Source organism: Mya arenaria, chromosome 14 (genome assembly GCF_026914265.1).
Source record: "Mya arenaria isolate MELC-2E11 chromosome 14, ASM2691426v1".
NCBI classification, from domain to species: Eukaryota; Metazoa; Mollusca; class Bivalvia; order Myida; family Myidae; genus Mya; species Mya arenaria.
The window spans coordinates 34,727,654-34,751,775 of NC_069135.1; the positions used below are offsets into that span (position 1 = coordinate 34,727,654).

General features: G+C 37.7%; 2 protein-coding genes across 2 annotated transcripts; one reads left to right on the forward strand and one right to left on the reverse strand.

Moving 5' to 3' along the window:
* Positions 1-1,057: 1,057 nt before the first annotated feature.
* LOC128218263 (low affinity immunoglobulin epsilon Fc receptor-like) lies at positions 1,058-6,850 on the reverse strand. Its single transcript, XM_052925878.1, has one exon. It carries the CDS (start codon positions 6,774-6,776, stop codon positions 5,631-5,633), a length of 1,146 nt encoding a protein of 381 aa, XP_052781838.1. The 5' UTR covers positions 6,777-6,850; the 3' UTR covers positions 1,058-5,630.
* A 4,620-nt stretch (positions 6,851-11,470) lies between these two features.
* LOC128216418 (uncharacterized) lies at positions 11,471-15,709 on the forward strand. Its single transcript, XM_052922979.1, has 5 exons — positions 11,471-11,675; positions 12,311-12,478; positions 12,697-12,789; positions 14,719-14,855; positions 15,459-15,709. Exons 1-5 carry the CDS (start codon positions 11,588-11,590, stop codon positions 15,576-15,578), a joined length of 606 nt encoding a protein of 201 aa, XP_052778939.1. The 5' UTR covers positions 11,471-11,587; the 3' UTR covers positions 15,579-15,709.
* Positions 15,710-24,122: the final 8,413 nt, after the last annotated feature.

Sequence of the window (24,122 nt, forward strand, 5' to 3'; positions counted from 1 at the left end):
AGCTATCCCGAAGCTTGCCGGATATGGCCGAGTTGTTACGATTGATGAACTCCCTGTTATATCCTAGCGCATATACTTCGAGCGGGGAGCCAACTCGCACACGTTAGCTGTCGAGAGCGACCGATATAGCTAGCCGAACTAAAGGTTTTAAACTAGGTATTCCTGTACTCTAATGATGACTTAATCATTGTACAAACGAAGAGGTCAAAATAAATAAAAAAAGACAAAAAACATACCCGACTTGATATCCCTAAAATTTTGGTATTTTTGTTTGGATAGGATATCCGAAATACTGGCCACTCCCGCTACCTTCCAAACAGAGAAGAGAGAATCAACGAAATGTCATTTGAAGGCAATAATTTGGAGAAGCTAGCGGACACAAACAATTTTGTACGGCCTTATCGCAGAATTTATATGCAGACAACAGGTATAAACGTTCTCAGATTCAGACTTGTGTTTTTACGTGGTATCTACAAAATGTTGCTTTTCAGAAAATTTGGTTTCTTTTTTTTGTATTTTCCGAGAAAATCTTACATATTCATGCGGTCGAATTACTAAAGGCCTAACCAAATATTTTCGCTTGCTAGACTCAACCCAAGGTATAATCAAAGCGCTGAAGCGCAATCATATTTCGTGATTGGGCATACATGTACTTCTGTAGCCATCTAGCTTTATTGTGTACACAGAGGGGAAAATACATCTGATAGTAGGCAATGCATGCATTGGCCAAAGAGGTGGAGTAAACAGGTCAAGTTAAAATGATCTTTTACACAATACTGCAATGAGAGTTTAAAAAACAATGCAAATTCGTGCCAACATTGCTATTTTATGCGTTGTATATTCCATTGCAGTGTCTAATCTAAAGCTTATTAATTGATTTATTGATTAATTATATAAAATATCGCTACCTGTCTTCATTGACCAAATCGTAAAAAAACCCTATGTTTAGTGTTGTATCGTAGTCTGATAGATACTCCTGGAAATGGTTTCTGCTTTATAAGAGTTATACACACAGAAAATGTTTTATGCAACAATACAGAATACGACAAAAGCAATAAACTAATCATTTTCATTTCTATAATAATTTACACATTAAACAGGTTTATGATAACAAGAATTAACAACCAACAACATACGGTAACGAAGGCAAGACAAAACTAAGTATTGTATTTATCCGCGATTGTACCAAAACGTTCCAATTCTCTTAGATTAAATCTAATTGAAATTCACAGAAAAAACCCCGAAACTGACGTGACAATGTGCATCGTTCCATGTTTTGTTTGACTTATAAATCACACAGATTTAACCGCCAGTATCTTCATTTGGTTCACCCCTGCCCCCTTCAATATTCTTTTCTTTTCATTCTGTTCATTTCTGTCTCAAGCTGTGCATTTATTTTGGTTGACTCATTTAAAAAAGTATTCAGTGCACCAAGCCACCAACTCCTTCCGACAATTGTGCAGCGCGTTCAAGTATATGCTCTTGTTTCGAATCGCTTTCTCTAACTAATTGCTTGAAGTCGTCCATTTAAGGTTCCATTCGTGTTGACTTCTCCGTCTATACTGTATATATACTGTACTGATCACGAGCCTTTCACATTTTAAATATACAAACTATAAACAGGGTATCCATTTTGGTGCAAATACATGTATACTATAATTGCTCCTACTTTGAAAAGAGCCATTTTTAAAAAAAGTCATTTCTCGAAAACGAGGCGTTCCACTCCAGTCTGCCAATTTCTAGAAATGTTATCTATAAAATCACAAAGTTGATAAGTATGTGCCATCTCTCTCTCTCTCTCTCTCTCTCTCTCTCTCTCTCTCTCAACGTACATGTCTTTATTCATGACATTTAACGACAAACATGTCCTTTTTGCTTCCTGCTAACCTGTCGTACGATTCGTCTACGGACTTGGAAGCCCCACATGGCCAATGGGCACTTGTTTTAACTAGACTAATAAATATATTAAGCACTTACATTGTGTGTGTCGACAAAAGCTAGACCCAGAGTGAAACATCATAAATTTGAAAAGTTAAAATTGGCTTATAGTCCTGTGTCAAGTTGACTCAGACCATGCTCTTGTAACTGTTACTGGCATTTTACGCCAATTTCAATTAATCGTCGTAATATACAATCGGATTTATCGACTTTTAAATAGTCAATGAAAATTCAAACTAAAAAATGGCATCACATAAAGTCTATACTAGCAATGGATCATCCTCACGAAGGCACTACAAGTTTAGTTTAGCATATTTATTGTAGATCAAGTTCAATATGGTGGTAAAAGCTCCAGCAAAGTATTAAAAAAAACATCTTCCCATTATTTTGACATTCACATCTTTTTTTGGCGTATCTACGCCGCTGGCCTTCTTGTACACACAGTATCGCTGCATTTCGAATACGCAATGCGCCCCAACAACTGTTGGCTAAATCTCAACATTCCTGAATGATTTTCTCAGAGCATGCAGCAATAAATTAGTCAAAACGGTAATATGGAAAAACAAAAGTGTTTACAAAAAATATATAGAAATACGCTATTCTAAAAACAGTGGTAAGAAAAAGGTGTTAAACATTTTGTACTTATTTTCGATAATCGAACATATGTGTTCATGATTTTAATCAAATTGAATATTTATTCGGCATAGGGAGCACCGTGTTCATGAAATATCAGACTCCCATACAATAAATTCCGACATAAACGAAGATACAATTGATCAAAGATGGAACAAACCACACAGACGACAGCCTTAGTATTAAAATGAACTGAAACCCTGGCAAATACAGATGAGAATTTTGAATAGAAAATTACATACTGTTATATATACAATATTTATGCGAAAAGCTACAAAAACAAGCTAAGTAGCAAAAAGTTTAAACATAAACCCGGTTTAATAACACTGGGTAAATGCCAAAGACATAGAACATAAAATCACAAACAAGAAACATGGAAGAACAGCACAAAACTCCACAAGCAGCACAGTGCATACATACTGTATAAAAAACTAGGTATGTTTATCAAGGATTGTTAGGTCACCAACAAATCTAAAATAGATACTACATAACAAAATTGAAACTACAATTTTCTTTTAAGAATAATACAAACAAACAAACTGCTTTTTAAGCTGAAGCATGTCAATTGTTGCTTATGTACATTCTATAATTCAGGTATTGAACATTTTAACTGGGAGTGTTATGAAACACAACTACGGAATAAATTAAACCTTTTAAAGCTCCAACAAAGATTAATACAGTCCATACTCGCTATGTTGATATTTGGTATCAAGATTTCCCGGACGTGTCGAACTTTTTCCTCGGTCCCAAATTCATTCCTTTTTTCTGTATATAAAATATACCGCTTATGTCGATTTTCCTATCTCGATTTTGTCACTATCTCCACATTGTATTTCAATCCCTGTGGTCAAATATAATAGGGTTATTATAGGGTAATGAACGTATTTTCTAAATGTACTTATATAGAATAAATACTGTTTAAACCAAATATTATAGGTTAGGTGCTATATTTTTGTATTTCGGATATGTCGAATGTTCGTTATCTCGAACTATTTTCTTTGGTCCCGACGACCTCGACATAACGAGTTTCGACTCTTTAGTGAAGCCTACTGGAAACCATGGATAAAAAACAAATACAATAACACTTGTCGCGTCATTATTAGTTTAATGAAATTTTACATACACTCAACCTGGTATAGTTATAGAATACTACCCTTTGATGCATACTTGATGTATTTGAAACTAAGGCTTAAAACTAGAAGCGCCGCAATGCGACGAAACCAGGTTTTTGTTATGGGCAATCAGAAATTATAGCCAATTAATTTGTTGTATAGCAAGTTCAATCTGCAGCTTCATATAAGCTATATTCACACTAAGATTCATCACTATCCATCAATTCTAACTAAGTTGTTGGGCAGAAAAACATTTTTCTATTTTTAGGAACAGTGACCTTGACCCCACCTCCCTCAAAAGAAATTCCAAGCTTGCTCTTCACATAAGCTACTAGTACCTACACACAAACTTTCGTCAATATCTATCAATCCTAACTAAAGTTATTGGGCAGAAACCATTTTTCTATTTTTAGTAACAGTGACCTTGACCCCACCCCCCTCAAAAGAAATTCCAAGCTTGCTCTTCACATAAGCTACTAGTACCTACACACAAACTTTCGTCAATATCTATCAATCCTAACTAAAGTTATTGGGCAGATACCATTTTCTATTTTTAGTAACAGTGACCTTGACCTTAGCTCCACCCCCCTCAAAAGCAATCCCATGCTAGCTCTTCACATAAGCTACCTACACACCAAGTTTTATCAATATCTATCAATGCTAACTAAAGTTATTGGGCGGACACCATTTTTAAATTTTTAGTAACAGTGACCTTGACCTTAGCCCCACCCCCCTCAAAAGCAATCCCAAGCTAGCTCTTTACATAAGCTACCCACACATCAAGTTTAATCAATATCTATCAATGCTATCAAAAGTTATTTGGCAAAAAACATTTTTCTATTTCAAGTAACTTTGACATTGACCGTAGCCCCTCCCCACTCTAAAGCAATCCCAAGCTAGCTCTTCACATGCTACCTACACACCAAGTTTCATCAATATCTGTCCATCCTAACTAAAGTTATTGGGCGGAAACCATTTTTCTATTTTTAGTTATAGTGACCTTGACCTTAGCCCTCCCCACTCAAAAGCAATCCCAAGCTAGCTCTTCACATAAGCAACTTACACACCAAGTTTCGTCAATATCTATCAATGCTAACTAAAGTTATTGGGCAGAAACCATTTTTCTATTTTTAATAACAGTGACCTTGACCTTAGCCCCATCCCCCTCAAAAGCAATCCCAATCTAGCTCCTCCCATAAGCTACCTACACACCAAGTTTCATCAATATCTATCAATGCTAACTAAAGTTATTGAACAGAAACCAATGTTTGACGCCCGCCCGCCCGCCCAACGACAACCCCATTCTAATAACCCGGTTTTCGTTGAAAACCTGGTTAATAAAAAGACAAATAGTGTTGAACAACGACTAATATGAAACCCATAATAAAAACTGTGAAATACTTAATCTACCAACGATACTTATCTATTAAAGACACAAAAGCATTTAAAAGGTCAGAAACGTTCTTAAATAACATAAATCGTAGAACTTTATTTTTATTTTCAAATTTGTCTTTTGGAAAACATAAGACAGTATAGGGGATATCGATCATATGCACATCGCACGTACGTTTGTGTATGCATGTGTATGTGTTTGTGTGTATGCGGAGTTGGGTGCGCGTGTTTTTTTATGTGCGCTCTGGTGTTCGAGTGTTTGGGCGTTTGCGTGAGACTTATTTTTACATACACGGTTATCCTTACACAAAATACATAGAATTGTTTTAAAGATTTTTGAATTTGGAACTGTATTTTGATATGTACACTTTGTGAAAAATAAATGAAAAAAACACCTCAACTTAAAATTTGAGTTGTATATGTCAATAGCAATACTCAAATGCACTAAATCTGTCACATTATACAGATTCACAGTTTGGTAACATTAATATGTTATTTTAAAATAATTACTTACAAATAACATACTCTAACAAACAAGTTCAAATTCAATCAGATCTAATCTAATTTAAATTCACAAACAACCGTCATCTGAATGTGACAGTGTCCATCGTTCCACTTTCCGCCAGATTGTAAGTGCATACAGTCCTCACCGCCGTTATCATTATTAGGTTCCCGTATATTCCAAGCCTTGAAATCATCCCTCGTCCAAACACGCCGATCCGAAATCCAGTACCAGGTTCCCTCAGAGTTCTTGTCAGATCCACCCAACCATATCTCCTCGTTGTCGAAATTCTTAGCAATAAAATCGTTCTCTTCTCTAGATTCGATCTCAACCACCTTTGAGTGATCCCACGATATCAGGTCTGAACATTTCTGGACAGCTTTTGCAAAATTATATACTCCATCAAGCTTTACGTAACAATTTGTATTCAGTATTTTACCATTTAGGTCGATACAAGCAGTGCGTCCTTTAGAAAACATTTTCTTGATCATGTCAATTGATTCCGCCATATCAACCAAAGTTTCGTTAAATGCTCTTTTAAGATTATTTACATCTGACTTCATACTTTCGTAATTTTGGTTCATTCTAGTAAGAGTGTTTTCGACCTCTTTTAACATGCCTCCCACTTCAACATTTTCTTTTTTCATTTTCGCCATTTCTGTCTCAAGATGTGCGGTATTTTCGTTTGACTCATTTAATGAAGCATTTAGTGCATCAACTCCTTCAGACAATTGGGCAGTGCGTCCAAGCATATGCTCTTGTTTCGAATCACTTTCTCTGAGTAATTGCTTAAAGTCGTCAAATTTAGTTTCTATTCGTGTTGTCTTCTCCGTGATATCCGTTTTAAACTCATCCAGGAAAAGTTTCTCTTTAGCAAAGGCCTGTCGAATTTGTAATTTGAAACCTTGCATTTTGCTTGTGTCACCTTTTTCCTGTCTTGTGAGTCCCCCTTGGTTATTGTCTGCATCAGATTTGGTTAAAACTGTATTAGTGTTATTAACACATATGCCACAAAAATCGCCTGACATCATGTCACTTACGTTTACCACGACAGTCTCAATATCATGCTTCAGGTTCAGCATTTCGTAATCAACTTTTGCTTCAAGTAAATTCACTTTTTTACTAAGCTGATTTAATTTATGTGCAGTAGTAGACGCAGCAAACAATGCTACAAGTACTCCTACATAATGGACCGCCATTTTGAAATGTGTTATACAATGTATGTCCACGCTTTTCTAAATGTTACAAAGAAATGAATGTGCGTTTACTTTTAGATGTTTTGGAGCTTTTCCAAAAACACATTTCTCGAAAACGAGGCGTTTCACTCTTGAAAGTCTGTCATTTTCTAGAAATGCTATTTATAGAATCACAAATTCGATAAGTACGTGCTATGTCCCTCCCTCTAAGAGCGCGCAAGTTAATAAAAACTATTTTACGTTATATTTCTCCAGTCGTTTCGTATGCTGAAGGGCTTCGATCTCATTTCATAGGGTCGGACATCAACATTTATACATATATGAAAGAAAATAGCAAAATGGTTATTATAATGATTAAACAAAAAAATCAAATAAGAGCTCTTTTGTTATATATCATTTAAGAAAATGGCAAAATATGTTCTGTTTTGACGAAAAACTTAAGTAACGCTATTGAACATTGAATTATTTGAAGTGACACTCTTATTTAAAATCAATACATACACATGTATAACAAACATCAATATTGACTGATAAATCTTTGACTACTAACTAAATAATGCGTTTATTGAACATATCAACTACTATTAACAAGATTGTAACCATGTATTTAGTATCAGAAAGCGCAACAATATTAAATAATTGGTGAATGCTTAAAGATTTTCTGTGGTCTACTACAGTCTCCTGAGGTAGAAAGACCGTGTTTTATGCTCATTTCTTTCAAATTAAACTCGGTATCTTTCATAAGAACCATTGTTTTCGGCATATATCCATCCTTTTGGGAATATTAAAGGGACTGTACACCAGATTGCCACCAAATAAGTTTTTATCTGTAACGAATCTCAGGACAATTATCTTATAGAATGTGTTACGCTTTGATATCATAATTGTAAAAAAAGTACCAAAATGTACAAAAGAGTGCGTTCAACATTGCAGTCCAGCGTCGTATCCACTGAGCTACGAGCCTTACATTAAATGGGTGACATAATTAAGCTATACACCTACCTCGGTAATATCACGTGATAATACTGACCAGCCAATCACGCATAAGGAATGAATTCTACCTGGTAGACATTCCAAGTAATCTGTTTTAATGGATACATACTAAATAACTGCTAAACTTAAATAAATTGTAAACTAGGTGGTACTTCAGTTAGTAAGTTTCAATGCATTGTACACATCGATGCCAAGTTTGTCAGTTTTCGACAATTTTCTTTTCTTTTCGCTATTTTATCATATGGAGTACAGCCCCTTTAAAACAATATTATGAATTGTGGTGAATCTTATCTGGGAGTAAGAGCGCATATTTAAAACATGTGATTACAAATTTATTGAAACAAGTATTTGCCAGTTGCTGAACGGCATTGCAAAGTCAATGACATTGATTCAATTTAAAAAAATAAAATAAAAAAAATTAAGGGGTGGTTCCGGGCATTGGCGTTAGAGGGGGCGTAACTTAGGGGCCAACCTTTGAAATGGCATACACTGTTTGCATGGGAATCAGTGACAACTTTGTATAGTTCAATTGGGTCAATTACAAACTCGATCTAGTTCATTTTCGAGTGTTCTTTTCTGTCCAGTTCATTTTCTAGTAAAAACGTTTAAATACCTTGGTTTGAATTTATACAAGAATGGACAATAGTACCGAAGCCAAAAATCAATTGATCAGCATGCATCATATGCACTAAATATACTATTTTCAATATTTTATAAAGTTGATCTACCTATAAATTAAAAGCTGAAGTTATTTGACTCCCTAGTTTCATCGATTCTTCATTTTGTGAGTGAAGTTATTGGCTTGCACCCGGATTTGGAATTAATTCATACAATTTTTTTAAGAAAGTTATTAAATGTTAAGAAATCAACTAACAGGTGTTCATATGTTATTTTTCACTGCTATAAACTTTGTAAGTTTAAAGCCGAAATAAAGTTTTGTATTGTATTGTATTGTATTGTATTTCGGCTATGTGAAAAACTCGGCCTTGACCATTCCAGGACAAAATGAAACTCGGCTTAGCCAAATGCCGCTTATGACAAACTAGGGCTGGTACATTTCAACCAACGTTCTTTAAAATTGTACATAGTTTCTGTTTTGAATATTAACAGAAACACAAAGTGTTAAAACGTTCTATTCATTTGTTTTAGAAATATCCCTTCTCAAATACATTGATCAATTCGCTAAAAATCTACTTTTTTACTATTAAAAGCTCAGTGCATGCATTCTGTAATGTTAGTAAATATTTAATTTACTTGATTTTCAAAATACCATACACATGAAATGAAATTTAAAGCTTAATTTACACTATTTATTCAACGAAATTTATACAAAACACAACTGTAGGCCGAACACGTTTGCCCAGGGAGACGTTCTCTGCTTTTCGTTCCACTTACAAAACGTAGATTTTCAGAAAATACTGATTTTCAGAAAATTGGAAGTGTTCTCATTCACATTTTCCAAGAAATTGCACGCATTCGTGAGCCTGGTATTACCAAATGCTAAACCGAATGTTTACTTCAACTCAAGATAAACATATCCGTCCTGTTGATTTACACAAACCCAATGCATTCGTTTTCTCGTTCGTAATATATAAATCAAAGCGCTGAAGTGCAGGATGCGGCGGGGATTGTGTCATTGCACAAAACTATATCGTCGTTTGCCATATATTTTCTTATGTAGTCATTTTGTTTAATTGTTAGCAAATTGGAAAATAAATCTGTTAGTTAGCGATGATTCTCATTTTGGAGTTAACTTGGCCTAAGAGGTCGAGTAAGTGATGTAAAGTTCAAAATGAGTTTTTTTTACACAATATACGGTGTGTCTGTGTATTTAACAGTTAATAACTTTGTGCCATATGAATGTCAGGCTTTATGGAGGGACAGATATATAAATAAATCTTCACATATTGAGCTGTGATGCCTTTTTGTAGTGGACATCTCACTGAACTAGTTGGCATTTTCCCAGTCATCGATAAAATGACAACCCCATTTGCATTAATGCATTGCGTTCCCATGTGCGCGAAGGTAATACAAGATAATTAAAATATGGTTGGTTTTAAAGTCTACAGTGAGCAACCAATTACAAGCATTTACTGAATGTTGAGTTTCTTAAAGATGGCAAGACAACCTTTAAACTATTCAGGAAAATACGTAGTAATATTTGTATGGATTAAAAAAAAGCATGGCAAATTGATCAAACTTCATTTCTTGAAATAAGTTTTACAATGTAGACGTTTTATCATACTGAAGTTTTGATAAACTGAAAGCTAGTAGTGTGTAGATTCTACATGTTATACTGTTTTAAACATATGCTGGTGCATTTCAACACCAGAGGTCTTGACCGAAGTCAACGGCTAAAATGTCTCAGACTCAAATGTTTCGAATGTAATACGTTTTGGCAAAATGTAATAATCTTAAAGGCCTAGTTTAAGGAATGTTTGGCATGTTAATCCCCTGCTGTGCATCTCTTGCTAATTGCACTGGTGTCACAGTAGGGGCCAATTTCCTGTGTATTCGTTTATTGGCCCAGGCTCATTTAGGGTCCATTTAAATAATAAAACTGCACATCAGGATACTCAGATTGGAGATCTGATAAGCCAATTAGGCCAATAGCTCTCTCTCTCTCTCTCTTTCTCTCTCTCTCTCTCTCTCTCTCTCTCTCTCTCTTTCTCTGTATATATATATTATATATATATACTTACGGTTTTTGAGCATATTTCATACCTGCTAACCTATCGAATGACTTGTTTAGTTGCAATCATGCATGGTTAGTGGCATGCACTGTGTCCCTGGACTTTATGTCACTGACCAGTCCGAGACCTTTCGAAGTTGCTGGATTTAACAGAAATCGTTGGGAATAATCATAGACGTGAAAACACATGATGATGATGATGATGATGATGATGATGATGATGACGACGATGATGACGACGATGATGATGATGATGATGATGATCATCATCATCATCATCATCATCATCATGATGGTGGTGTTTGTGGTGGTGGTAATGATGATGATGATGATGATGATGATGATGATGATGATGATGATGATGATGATGACCTTGTATTGGTCCAAGTGGGTTAGAAATAATGCCTTGATTTGTTGGTACGGGTCGAATCCGTCACGGAAACGCTTCTACTTTCATTGACTTATTGTCGATTTTTTACAGCATATTGTCTGCAACCTCAATTTCAAGATTAAGTCAACGGTGGTTTCTTATCAGATGTTTGGCAATTAACTTGATTCTAATTCATTCCACTAATTACTTGTAAAAGGATCTTAAGTTGATCTTAATTGTAATCGTATCGTATCAAATAAGCCCAGTAGTAAAAATAATCTAAATATAAACTCAGGATATTTTCGCCAAGCCATACTCCAAGAAAAGCATTGTGTGTTTGTCCTTTTTCATGAGGCACATTCAGTTTGGGTTGTGAAACCGGACTTTATTGTCGTGTTTTCCAGGCAGGGTTCAACAGGACCTTGGTGGATATTATCTCCCACACACACCTTTTTTCGTAATTGTTGAGCACATACAATTTAGTTGGATGTACTTTGAAACCAATGAAAAGACAGGATATAGTAAGATAGTTTCTACATGGAGTATTATTTGAGAAAACAGATTAGCAAATCAAATGTCATTGTCATTATAAAACTTTTATTGGTGTAAAAGGTTGTACACTCTACGATAAGATCTAAACGGTAGTTAAAATTAAATCTCAATATGTGTTCCTGTTAAGTGTCTTCCTGAGAGACGATATATAAGTCACTTAACATGCAATTTATTAGTCATTAGTCATTTATAGCGAGTGAAGAGGATATGATTTCAGTCCAGTGTGTCAGTGTTTGTGTCCTGGTGATCTTCACCTCCTGCGTGTGTGCCCGCAGTCTCTCAAACGAAACGGACGGTATCTGTTTCTTTACTTACTGGTCAATATTAATGGCTAGATACGTTTTTTTTTCACCAGTTTCGACAGTTTTAGCTAGTCCGTATGCGTCTTCGTCAACTTCCATCCGTTACTCAAGATATTCGCTTGATATATGTATTATGTACTATGTACAACATATGCAAGAAACTTCAAATAGTATCTCGCTTTTTACTTGGTATGAACATTTGTAAAGGACCGTTAGAGGCTAGTATACACATTTTGTTTTACATATTTTCCTAATTAAAAAAATGTTTGTATCCTGTAAAGGATACTAGTGGCACCGATTCCATAGATAAATACAACAGTAGTATCGGCCAGACATGATGACAGTATCGGCCAGACATTATGACAGTATTGGCCAGGCATGGTGAAAGTATTGTTCAAACATTGTGGCAGTATCGGCCAGGCATGGTGGCAGGATCGGTCAAGCATCGTTGTAGTATTGGTCAGTCGTCGTGGCAGAATCGGCCAGGCATGGTAGCAGTATCGGTCAAGCACGAAGTTCTGGTCAGGCTTAATGAACTAATACATGTTTTTATATAATTACATACGTTATAGTAGTCATTCTTATTTCATTAAATAAATACACACAACGATAACTACCTGGTTTTCAGATGTTTCACTCGGGTTCTGGTGGGCGCCCAAAGGTATCGTTCACCATCACCACCATCACCATCACCAGCCTGAGTCCGGGCCATGGTGTCAGTGCCACAGTTTGGGCTGTTCCTGCTGCGATGAGGAGATCATCTCGCACGGCCGTCGTCGCGACTTTCACCTGAACGGTATGTACAAGTAAAACCACGACAAATCAACCCAGTTTAAGGTGTCATTTAAGTAGTAGCTCCCAGTTTACAGAACCATTCGCCTTTTCCCACTTGTTGCTCGTGTCTTTTTCCATTGCTTTGACAATCTTGTGGAAGACATCGGCATATGCCTTTGTCATTTGCTTGGACAATCTTGATTGCAATGAATAACACCTTGTTTGATTTCAAATACGCAGCATGTCTGAACGTGGACTGGATCGCGAAGGCGAACGTGTTCACCGTGATCTTCACCGTTAACGGCAGGAACGTCTTCTCGACGTTTACCGCAGGTACGAACACTAACACATTATGCTGGTAAAGTACGCAATCAGCAGTAATCTCAGACTCTGGGCTTATTTATATTCTAGATTTATTTGTTGCTGTTTAAATATATATATATATATTGAGAAAGCGCCACAATGCGCCAACAATGGGCGTAAAGAACTGAGACGCATTCTTTTGAAAAAGTGAAGTTGAATGTATTTTAAAGCTGCACTCTCACATAACGTTTTGACAACTTTTTTTCATTTTAGTCTTTGAACGAGCCATTTTTTGCGAAAAACCAGTTAAATGAGACAGCTGACAAAAAATAGATCGCAGATTTTTATATTTCAGTTAAAAAAAATTGTGTTTTTATGCATTTTTCTTAAACCGTTAGTAACGCTTTAAGCCATAAAACTAATTTTCGAACAGAAATATGAAAATCTGCAATCTGATCTTTTTCAACAATCTTTTATCATTAGTTTGCAGATATTTACACAAAAATTTGCTCTTTCCAAGACAAAAAATGACTGAAAAAGTTATAAAAACGGAATATCTGTGGGAGTGCGGCTTTAATGTTCAAAATGTTGCATTCATGATATTTCTTTCTTTCCAAACTAGGTAAACTGAGTTTGAGAACTGCTTATATTTAACAAATAAACATTTTTATTTTAATAAGATTATGATTAAAGAAGCATTTTCAATCATAATTCGTGTTAAGAAGGAGTGAATATTACAAACGTTTATATAATATAAGCTTGATAAAATGAAAACAATATGCAGCATATCTTTAAAACTTTCATACAATAATAATCAGGTAATTTGAAATTAGGAATGCGAGTTTCATCGTATAGCATGTTATTACGAAAACGTAGTGATCACTATGGAAACAGGTGGTCGCGCATTCCTCCGCAGTTGCTAAAATAACCCATGGCAATATCTTGTGTTATAATGTATAATGTATGTAGAATTATAAAGAAGCGCTTGTAATCAAAATTAATCGTTTTACACGATTAATAAGAGTTTTAGGTACCAACATTTTTTGTTTACTAATTAAAATTATTTTATTTTAATATGATATTTGCATTTTTCTTCCAGGGAAACTATTTTTCAAATATCTTTCTTACTTACGTTGTTGATTCGGTTTAGTCTAATCATATTTTATCGTGCTCTTGTGTCAAGAGCTACAAATTGTCCCTACACTTAAAAACTGATTGAGTAGATAGTATGTTGTCGCAATTACATATTAATAATTTCGTATTGGCGAAACACTTTCCGTCTGAGTCTAACCGGACTTCGATCTAAGCTCTGATAAAACATTTTTCGTAAAATTTGATAAACTCATTAACAAGTCCAAAGGACACTTTGATGCAGCAAAGAATAATACGTTTTACCCTTCAAAAAGAATTTTTCCACATAAATTGGTGGAATTACTTTTAAGAAAAGTTTTAATTATTGGCCTTCTCAACATGACATCTTCTCCACCCACTTTTGATTTGGAAATCAGGGGCGGATCCAGGAAATGACGTTAGAGGGAGTGTAACTTAGGGGCGTAACTTTTTAACATGCGCCCCCACCCCAACAGAACTGAAAGTATATGAAATAAACTGTTTGCATGGGGATTTGGGGTTACTCCCTCAAATTATTTTTAACAATTCGTTGTCGGCAATGGTGAATAATGAGCGCATTTTATTACTTTTTCCCAATATTGATATAAAAAGTAGACTTGGACGATTTTAGAGGGGTCGCGCGCCGGATGCGCCCCCTCTAAATCCGATAGTGGAAATACTTGTTCGCTCTTGGTCTCTCGGAAGAATCAGAAGACATCGTTGTAGCAAATATTATTCATGGTCATCCTTAAATTTAAACTCATTTCTCAAGAGATTCATTTGAATGCATCATTGTCTGGGACTTAACCCTCTTTTACTGAGTAAAGCAAATTAATTTATATTCTACAGTGAGCTCCAGAGACGTTGAAAAGTGTGTTCCCGCCTCAAGCCTGTCCCTCCCGGGGGAGATCTGCTTCCGCTTGTACAAGATCGCGGTCAAGAATAGGCACATGTGCGCAGATCTGATAGGGAAAACCGTCAGGAAGGTCAGACGTGTTCTGTCATTTGTTCTTATAGCTTATATTGTTGTATTCCTTAAAAATAAGTCAGTAACTTAAATGTTGCCACTTGTCATACTTCCTTGGGCCAGCACCACATTGAAAGCGGCACTCTCACGGATAGACATATTAAAACGTTTGTCTTAGAATCATCTGATGTTGGCATCAATGCTTTTAATTCAGTCATACTAGATAACTCACAACATATTAGATCTCAATTATTAGGTTAACTGCAGAAAATTTCATTTTTATTAAAGCGTCAGTTACGCTTTTAGCCATAAAACATCCCTTTTCGAACGTAAATTTGATTAACTGAGATCTGATCTTTTTCCAGCAGTCTCATATCACTGGTTTCCAGTCATTTATGCTAAAAAAGCCGGCTAATTAAAAGACAAATATTAGAAAGTTGTAACAAAACGAATAATCTGTGAGAGTGTATCTTAAATATCGGAAACAATTGTATTTGTTGTTATTAAAGTTGTGGATGTTTGCTAGTACTCAGGGTTTTTTTTAAAACCAAACAACAAAAGTGAGCTTCTCGAAAAAGATAATAAAGAATTACTAATGTGTGAGAAATGTTGCTTTACACAGGGTAAAGAAAGGGTCATCAAGCAACACTACGGCTGTTTCCGGGTAGGCGATATGGCGGAGGAGGATGCCGACCGCAACACTGCAGAAGACGAAAATGCAGTTCGCGTGCTGTATGACTGAAGAAACCGTTCAACGACTTGAACTAAATTACAAATATTTAAGAGTATATTAAAGAATATAACACTAACGATGTACCATGTACTGGTGTATGACGTATTTTATAAATGTTAATAAACATACCACCAAAGCAATATTTCGTTTTTCTTTCTTTCTGTATAAAGTGTGCAGCAAAATAGGGCTGCCCTGACTCGCTAACACTCGTTTAGACATTCAGAACTCCTCCACCAATTTCAGTCGAAAACAACCTCGGATGTATGGCGGTACATCAGTAAAACTTTAAATAATAGTATTCTTTCATGATAGAGTTTAACATGTATTTTGTATTTCTAAGTTAAATTTATTGCCAGTGAAAAGTATAGTTGCAGAAATGATTAAGATTCCCAAGAGTTAAATCATAAAGAAGTTTTACCGCTTAATTGAAATTACTACGCGATCTACTTGCAGCGTAGTTAAGCTGTATAGATTTCTGACATTGGAAGCCGTCCATATACACACGAGGTTGTTTTCGACGAAAAATGAACGAGGAGTTCCGAATGCCGTTTAGAGAGCAAACTAAAAGGAAATGGTCTGGAGCAAATACAGCCGATCTTTAACAGATTAAAGATGTTGACAAAGTGATCATAAAAGCTTGTGTTTTCAATAACAACATTCAAACAGTAACGTAGTTTAATCAGTTATGTGGCGATATGTGAATGGACAACGTACTAACGTTATTTCTGAATTGTCAAAGGTCAAGGTTGTAAAGTCACGGGTCAAGGTTGTAAATTCACGGGTCAAACTCGTACGGATGTAGGGAAAAAACACAAAAATGGCTTAAAATGAAAAATGGGCATAGCGCACTAGCGGGCCCGGTGTGTGTGTGTGTGTGGGGGGGCTTAAATCATCCAAGTTTACTTTCTATTTCAATATTCAATAAAATGCAACATTTCGGACTTGTTTGGGGTTTTTTGTTAAGAGGGATTACCCCTTAACCCCCATGCAACTACTTAAAACCAAATAAATTTCGATTCTGAGGGAGGGGCGCAAGTCAAAAGGTTTCACTCCTAAGTTACGCTCCCTCTAACGTAAAATCCTGGGACAGGCCCTGTAACGTGTAGCAATAACGAAATGTCGTTTAGTGGAAAACATCATTTGTTTTATATTCTATCACGAAATAACATAATGATATTGGTGGACAAGTCCGCCCGTAAATAGACGAAAGAGATTTCAGTTATGCAGCTGGAGTTTTATACTATGAGAAAACCAACAAATATGTCATTATTACAATACTGTATACTGCAAATATGGGAACAAAAATCATATGCATATATTATTGTGCAATAGTTTTAAGAAAAAATAAACCAATAAAGTAGCATCCTGTAAGTCATAGTGAAACAAGGATGTAGTTTGAATGCATTCACTATCCTTGGAGATACGGTAAGTTGATATAGGGGCAGAGGTGGTGGTCCGGAGTCTACTGATTGGTTTAAGAACGCAAAAATGGCCCATGAGCTGAGCGGTAAGATTGTCCCCCTACAATTCCTGTATTGTGCAAGGTCAAGGACTGGATCAAACTCGTATGGATGAAGGGAAAACACGAAAGACATTACTCATTACTCTGTAAGCTACATTAATGAGCTAGCCGGACATTGGAATGTTGTCGTTTGAATGATATGCTGAACGTCGAGTTGACTGACGAGCTAGCCTGACATTGGAACCTTGTCTTTTTGAATGTTGAGCTGAACGTTATGTTGACAGACAAGCTAGCCGGACATTGGAATCACAGTCGTCGTTTGAATGATATGCTGTACGTCGAGTTGACTGACGAGCTAGCCCGACATTGGAACGTTGTCTTTATGAATGTTGAGCTGAACGTTAAGTTGACTGACGAGCAAGCCCGACAATGGAACAGTGTCTCTTCGAATGTTGAGCTAACCGTCGAGTTGACTGACGAGCCAGCCCGACATTGGAACAGTGTCTCTTCGAATGTTTAGCTAAACGTCGAGTTGACTGACGAGCCAGCCCGACATTTGAACAGTGTCTCTTTGAATGTTGAGCTAACCGTCGAGTTGACTGACGAGCCAGCCCGACATTAGAACAGTGTCTTTTTGAATGTTGAGCTGAACGTCCGGCTGACTGACGGCCTAGCCCGACATTGGAACAATGTGTTTTTGAATGTTGAGCTCGTCGAGTTGAATAATGAGCTAACCCGACATTGGAACCACATTGTCTGTTTGAATATTGAGCTGACTGACGGCCTAGTCCGACATTGGAACATTGGGTTTTTGAATGTTGCTAACTAGCTAACTTGGCATAGGAACCTTGTCTTTTTGAATGTTTAACTGAACGTCGAGTTGACTGACGAGCTAGCCGGACATTGGAACCACCTTGTCTATTTGAATGTTGAGCTGAACGCCTATTTGACTAGCGAGCTTGCCCGACATTTGGACCGTGTCTTTTTGAAGGTCGAGATGAACGTCAAGCTGACTGACGAACTAGCCCGACATTGGGACCTTATCTTTTTGTATGTTGAGCTGAACGTCGAGCTAGTCCGACATTGGAACTGTGTCTTTTAAATGTCGAGCTGAACGTCGAGCTAGCCCGACATTGGGACCTTATCTTTTTGTATGTTGAACTGAACGTCGAACTTGTCCGACATTGGAATTGTGTCTTTTAAATGTCGAGCTGAACGTCGAGTTGACTAACGAGCTAGCCTGACATAAGAACCGTGTCTTTTTGACTGTTGGGTAGAATGTCGAGCTGACTGACTTCCTAGTCCGACATTCAAACCTTGTATTTTAAATGTTGAGCTTAACGTTGCGTTTTCTGACGAGCTAGCCGGACATTGTAACCTTGTCGTTTTGAATGTTGAGTTGAACGCCGAGGTGACTGACGAGCTAGCCTGACAATGAAACCGTGTCTTTTAAATGTGGAGCTGACTGACGAGTTAGCTTTCTTAACCATGTTCTATATATACTTAACACACTTGACATTTATCCAATTAAGGCTTCTGAATACTCGCAGATACCACCACAAATATAAAATGTATTTTTATACCCACAATGATTTGTTAGCATGATGAACAGATTTACTACCTCCTGAGTGGTTGTCTGAAACGTTGTGTCTTAAAAAACAACAGCACGTGAAACTCGAGCGCGCTCTTAAAATTATCTAATAGTATGCTATGACAAAATATACGGACAGTCAATCTAAAATTACAAAACAAATAAAATGTGTGATCGATCAACAAGAGAATACGAGGCGCATGTCATTTTTCTCAGTCGACCACGGGTCATATATATTTATAGTTCTGCAAGTGAATACGCATGATCAACAACAACACCAACAGTACTTCACAGAACATTGAAATACATACGATAATACAAAAACAGTTACGCATACTTATTTTGTGAAATGAGATGAGGCTAAAATGATAACAAAATGTATATGTAGGACATTTAATTGCAAAAAGACAAATTTAAATTTTTGTGGATATGTAAACATAGCACTTAATTAACAAAACTGTATCATTTTCGGAAGAAACACTTAACACGTACTTGCACTATCACAGCAGGGCATAAACAGAAAGGAAACAAAGTTGCGAATACGACAAGTTTCAATGACAGCATCCTATAGTTATTTTTGGCTTTCTCTTCAATATATAATAAAGATATATTCGGTATTATTATCTGTCAACAAGTTATATTAGTTACATTGCTGTGGATACTGGCGTGACACAACATTTCAAATGACATTTTTTCCAGGCAAAAAAGTCGCCAGTCCAACATTTTACAAGCAGCAGACAATAATTCTGAAGGCGGCACCGCCATTTTTAATTTACGAACTACTTTTACTAATGCACCAGCATACGTCATATGCTCGTCGTACGGCGGAGATTGCCGAGGTGTTCCTATTGGTACTGTTTTACGCGAGTATACATAGTGGAGAGTATTTTCCTCTTGCACATCATAATCAAGACATAGCGGGCTACCCCGTATATGCAAGGTATTAATCAGCACTGTCTTATACCAAGGGTTCACCACATTCTTGTTGAACATGTTCTGTCATGGAAATATGGCGTTATCGGGCGCATAGCTGCCTATACGGGAGTACGCGGCGGAATCCATATGATTTTGACATTTTTTTTTAAATCAGCCAAAGTTGCAGTATGCGTACTCGACTACATAATCCTAAAACTGTCCATTTTCCAGTACCAAATATAGCACCTTAAAACGCCCAGCATGCACTAGATTGCACTGTGTGTTTCAAAAAATGTCGAGGGGGCATGCCCCTGCCCTGCCCCCCCCCCACCCAGCACAATAATTCCACATGAAAAGATGGCTAGCTACGCCCCTGGTTATTCACTTATGAATTTAAATATTACAACAGCCTATACGTTTGTAATAATCACCACAAAACGTCGGGAATAAGTCTTAATTCGTGATAACAAACGAATAGACAGACCAAAGCCTCTAATGTGCAGCATTATCTTCAAATAAACAGCATATTGAAACATCATGTTAAGGAGAAGAAAAAGTAAAAACAATATTGATTTGGGATTATTTTCGGCAAATGAAAGATGTTGTGTAAAGGGCGACCACTGCGTAGAAGTCAGCTGAACACATGCAATACTTATGCTTGCCCTTTTCGTACCGTCTACAGGGTAATATAAATAAATGTACGTCTGATATATCATATTGCTGGACTAAAATGGGTTAAGCTCCATATCTCTGACACAACCACATATAATCTCTAAAATAATCACACAAGACCTCTGACATTGTCTCTTATATAACCATGCAGTATATATAATATGAACACATATCTTAAACATATCCACACAATATCTCTAACATAACCACACATACATCATCTCTAACATAACCACACGTACATCATCTCTAACACAACCACACAGCATCTCTGACATAACAACACAACACCTCTGACATAACAACAGAACATCTCTGGCATAACAACACAGCATCTCTGACATAACCACACAGCATCTCTGACATAACCACACAGTATCTCTGACATAACAACAGAACATCTCTGGCATAACAACACAGCATCTCTGACATAACCACACAGCATCTCTGACATAACAACACAACATCTCTGACATTACCACCCTGCATCTCTGACATAACAACAGAACATCTCTGGCATAACAACACGGCATCTCTGACATAACCACACAGCATCTCTGACATAACAAAACAACATCTCTGGCATAGCAACACAGCATCTCTGACATAACAACAGAACATCTCTGACATAACAACACAACATATCTGACATAACCACACAGCATCTCTGACATAACCATACAACATATCTGACATAACAACACAACCTCTCTGACATTACCACCCAGCATCTCTGATATAACAACCCGACATCTCTGACATAACCACACAGCATCTCTGACACAACAACACAGCATCTCTGAAATTACCACACAGCATCTCTGACATTACCATCCAGCATCTCTGACATAACAACACAGCAGTACTGACATTACCATCCGGCCTCTCTGACATAACCACCCAGAATCTCGGACAAAATCACCATCATCTCTGACATTACCATCCAGCATCTCTGACATAACAACACAGCATCACTGACATAACCATCCAGCAGCTCTCACATAACCACCCAGCATCTCTGACATAACCACCCGGCAACTCTGACACAACCACATCAGCATCTCTGACACAACCAACCAGAATCTCTGACATTACAATCCGGCATCTCAACCATAACAACACAGCATCTCTGACATAACCACCCAGCAACTCTAACATAACCACACAACATAACCGACATAACCACACAGCATCTCTGACATAACTACACAGCATCTCGGACAAAATCACCATCATCTCTGACATTACCATCCAGCATCTGTGACATAGCCACTCGGCATCTCTGATATAACAACACCGCATCACTGACAAAACCAACCAGCATCTCCGACATAACTACACAACATCTGTGACATTACCATCCAGCATCTCTGACATAACCACACAGCATCTCCGACATAACCACCCAGCATCTCTGACATAACCATCCAGCATCTCTGAAAAAACCACACAGCATCTCTGACAAAACCATCCAGCATCTCTGACATAACCATAAAGCATCTCTGACATAACCACACAGCATCTCTGACATAACCATCCAGCATCTCTGACATAACCACCAAGCATCTCTGACATAACCACCAAGCATCTCTGACATTACCATCCAGCATTTCTGACATAACCACTCGGTATCTCTGACATTACCATCCAGCATTTCTGACATAACTACACAGCATATCTGACATTGTCACACCGCATCTCTGACATAACCACCCATCACCTCTGACATAACCACCAAGCATCTCTGACATTACCATCCACATTTCTAACACAACCAGCCATCATCTCTGACATAACCACCAAGCATCTCTGACATAACCACCAAGCATCTCTGACATTACCATCCAGCATTTCTGACATAACCACTCGGTATCTCTGACATTACCATCCAGCATTTCTGACATAACTACACAGCATATCTGACATTGTCACACCGCATCTCTGACATAACCACCCATCACCTCTGACATAACCACCAAGCATCTCTGACATTACCATCCACATTTCTAACACAACCACCCATCATCTCTGACATAACCACCAAGCATCTCTGACATTACCATCCAGCATCTCTAACACAAACACACATCATCTCTGGCTTTACCATCCACCATGTGTGAAACAACCACACAGCATCTCTGACATAACCACCCAGGATCACTAACACTACCACACAGCATCTCTGACACAACCACACAGCATCTCAGACGTTACCATCCGGCATCTCTGACATAACCACACAGCATCTCTGACATTAACATCCGCCATCTCTGACATAACCACCCAGAATCCCTGACATAACCACCCAGCATCTCTGACATAACCATCCAGCGTCTCTAACACAAACACAAAGCATCTCTGACATTACCATCCGGCATCTCTGACACAAACACACAGCATCTCTGACATAACCACACAGCATCTCTGACATAACCACACAGCATCTCTGACATAACCACCCAGCTTCTCTGACATAACCACACAGCATCTCTGACATAACAATCCAGCATCTCCGACATAACCATCCAGCATCTCTGACATAAACACACAGCATCTCTGACATAACCATCCAGCATCTCTGACATAACCACCAAGTATCTCTGACATAACCACCTAGCAACTCTGACATTACCATCCAGCATTTCTGACATAACCACTCGGTATCTCTGACATTACCATTCAGCATTTCTGACATAGCTACACAGCATCTCTGACATTGTCACACCGCATCTCTGACATAACCACCCATCACCTCTGACATAACCACCAAGCATCTCTGACATTACCATCCACATTTCTGACACAAACACCCATCATCTCTGACATAACCACCAAGCATCTCTGACATTACCATTCAGCATCTCTAACACAAACACACAATATCTCTGGCTTTACCATCCATCATGTGTGAAACAACCACACATCATCTCTGACATAACCACCCAGGATCACTGACACTATCACACAGCATCTCTGACACAACCACACAGCATCTCTGACGTTACCATCCGGCATCTCTGAAATAACCACCCAGCATCTCTGACATAACCACACAGCATCTCTGACATTACCACCCGGCATCTCTGACATAACCACCCAGAATCTCTGACATAACCACCCAGCATCTCTGACATAACCATCCAGCATCTCTAACACAAACACAAAGCATCTCTGACAGTACCATCCGGCATCTCTGACACAAACACTAGGCATCTCCGACATAACCACCCAGCATCTCTGACATAACCACACAGCATCTCTGACATAACCACCCAGCATCTCTGACATAACCACACAGCATCTCTGACATAACCATCCAGCATCTCTGACATAACCATCCAGCATCTCTGACATAAACACCCAGCATCTCTGACATAACCATCCAGCATCTCTGACATAACCACACAGCATCTCTGACATAACCACCCAGCATCTCTGACATAAGTACACAGCATCACTGACACAACCATCCACCATCTCTGACATAACCACACAGCATCTCTGACATTACCATCCGGCATCTCTGACATAAACACACAGCACGTCTGACATAACCATCCGGCATATCTGACACAACCACACAGCATCTCTGACATAACCATCCGGCATATCTGACATAACCATCCAGCATCTCTGACATAAACACCCAGCATTTCTGACATAACCATCCAGCATCTCTGACATAACCACCCAGCATCTCTGACATAACCACCAAGCATCTCTGACATTACCATCCAGCATTTCTGACATAACCACTCGGTATCTCTGACATTACCATCCAGCATTTCTGACATAACTACACAGCATCTCTGACATTGTCACACCGCATCTCTGACATAACCACCCATCACCTCTGACATAACCACCAAGCATCTCTGACATTACCATCCACATTTCTGACACAAACACCCAT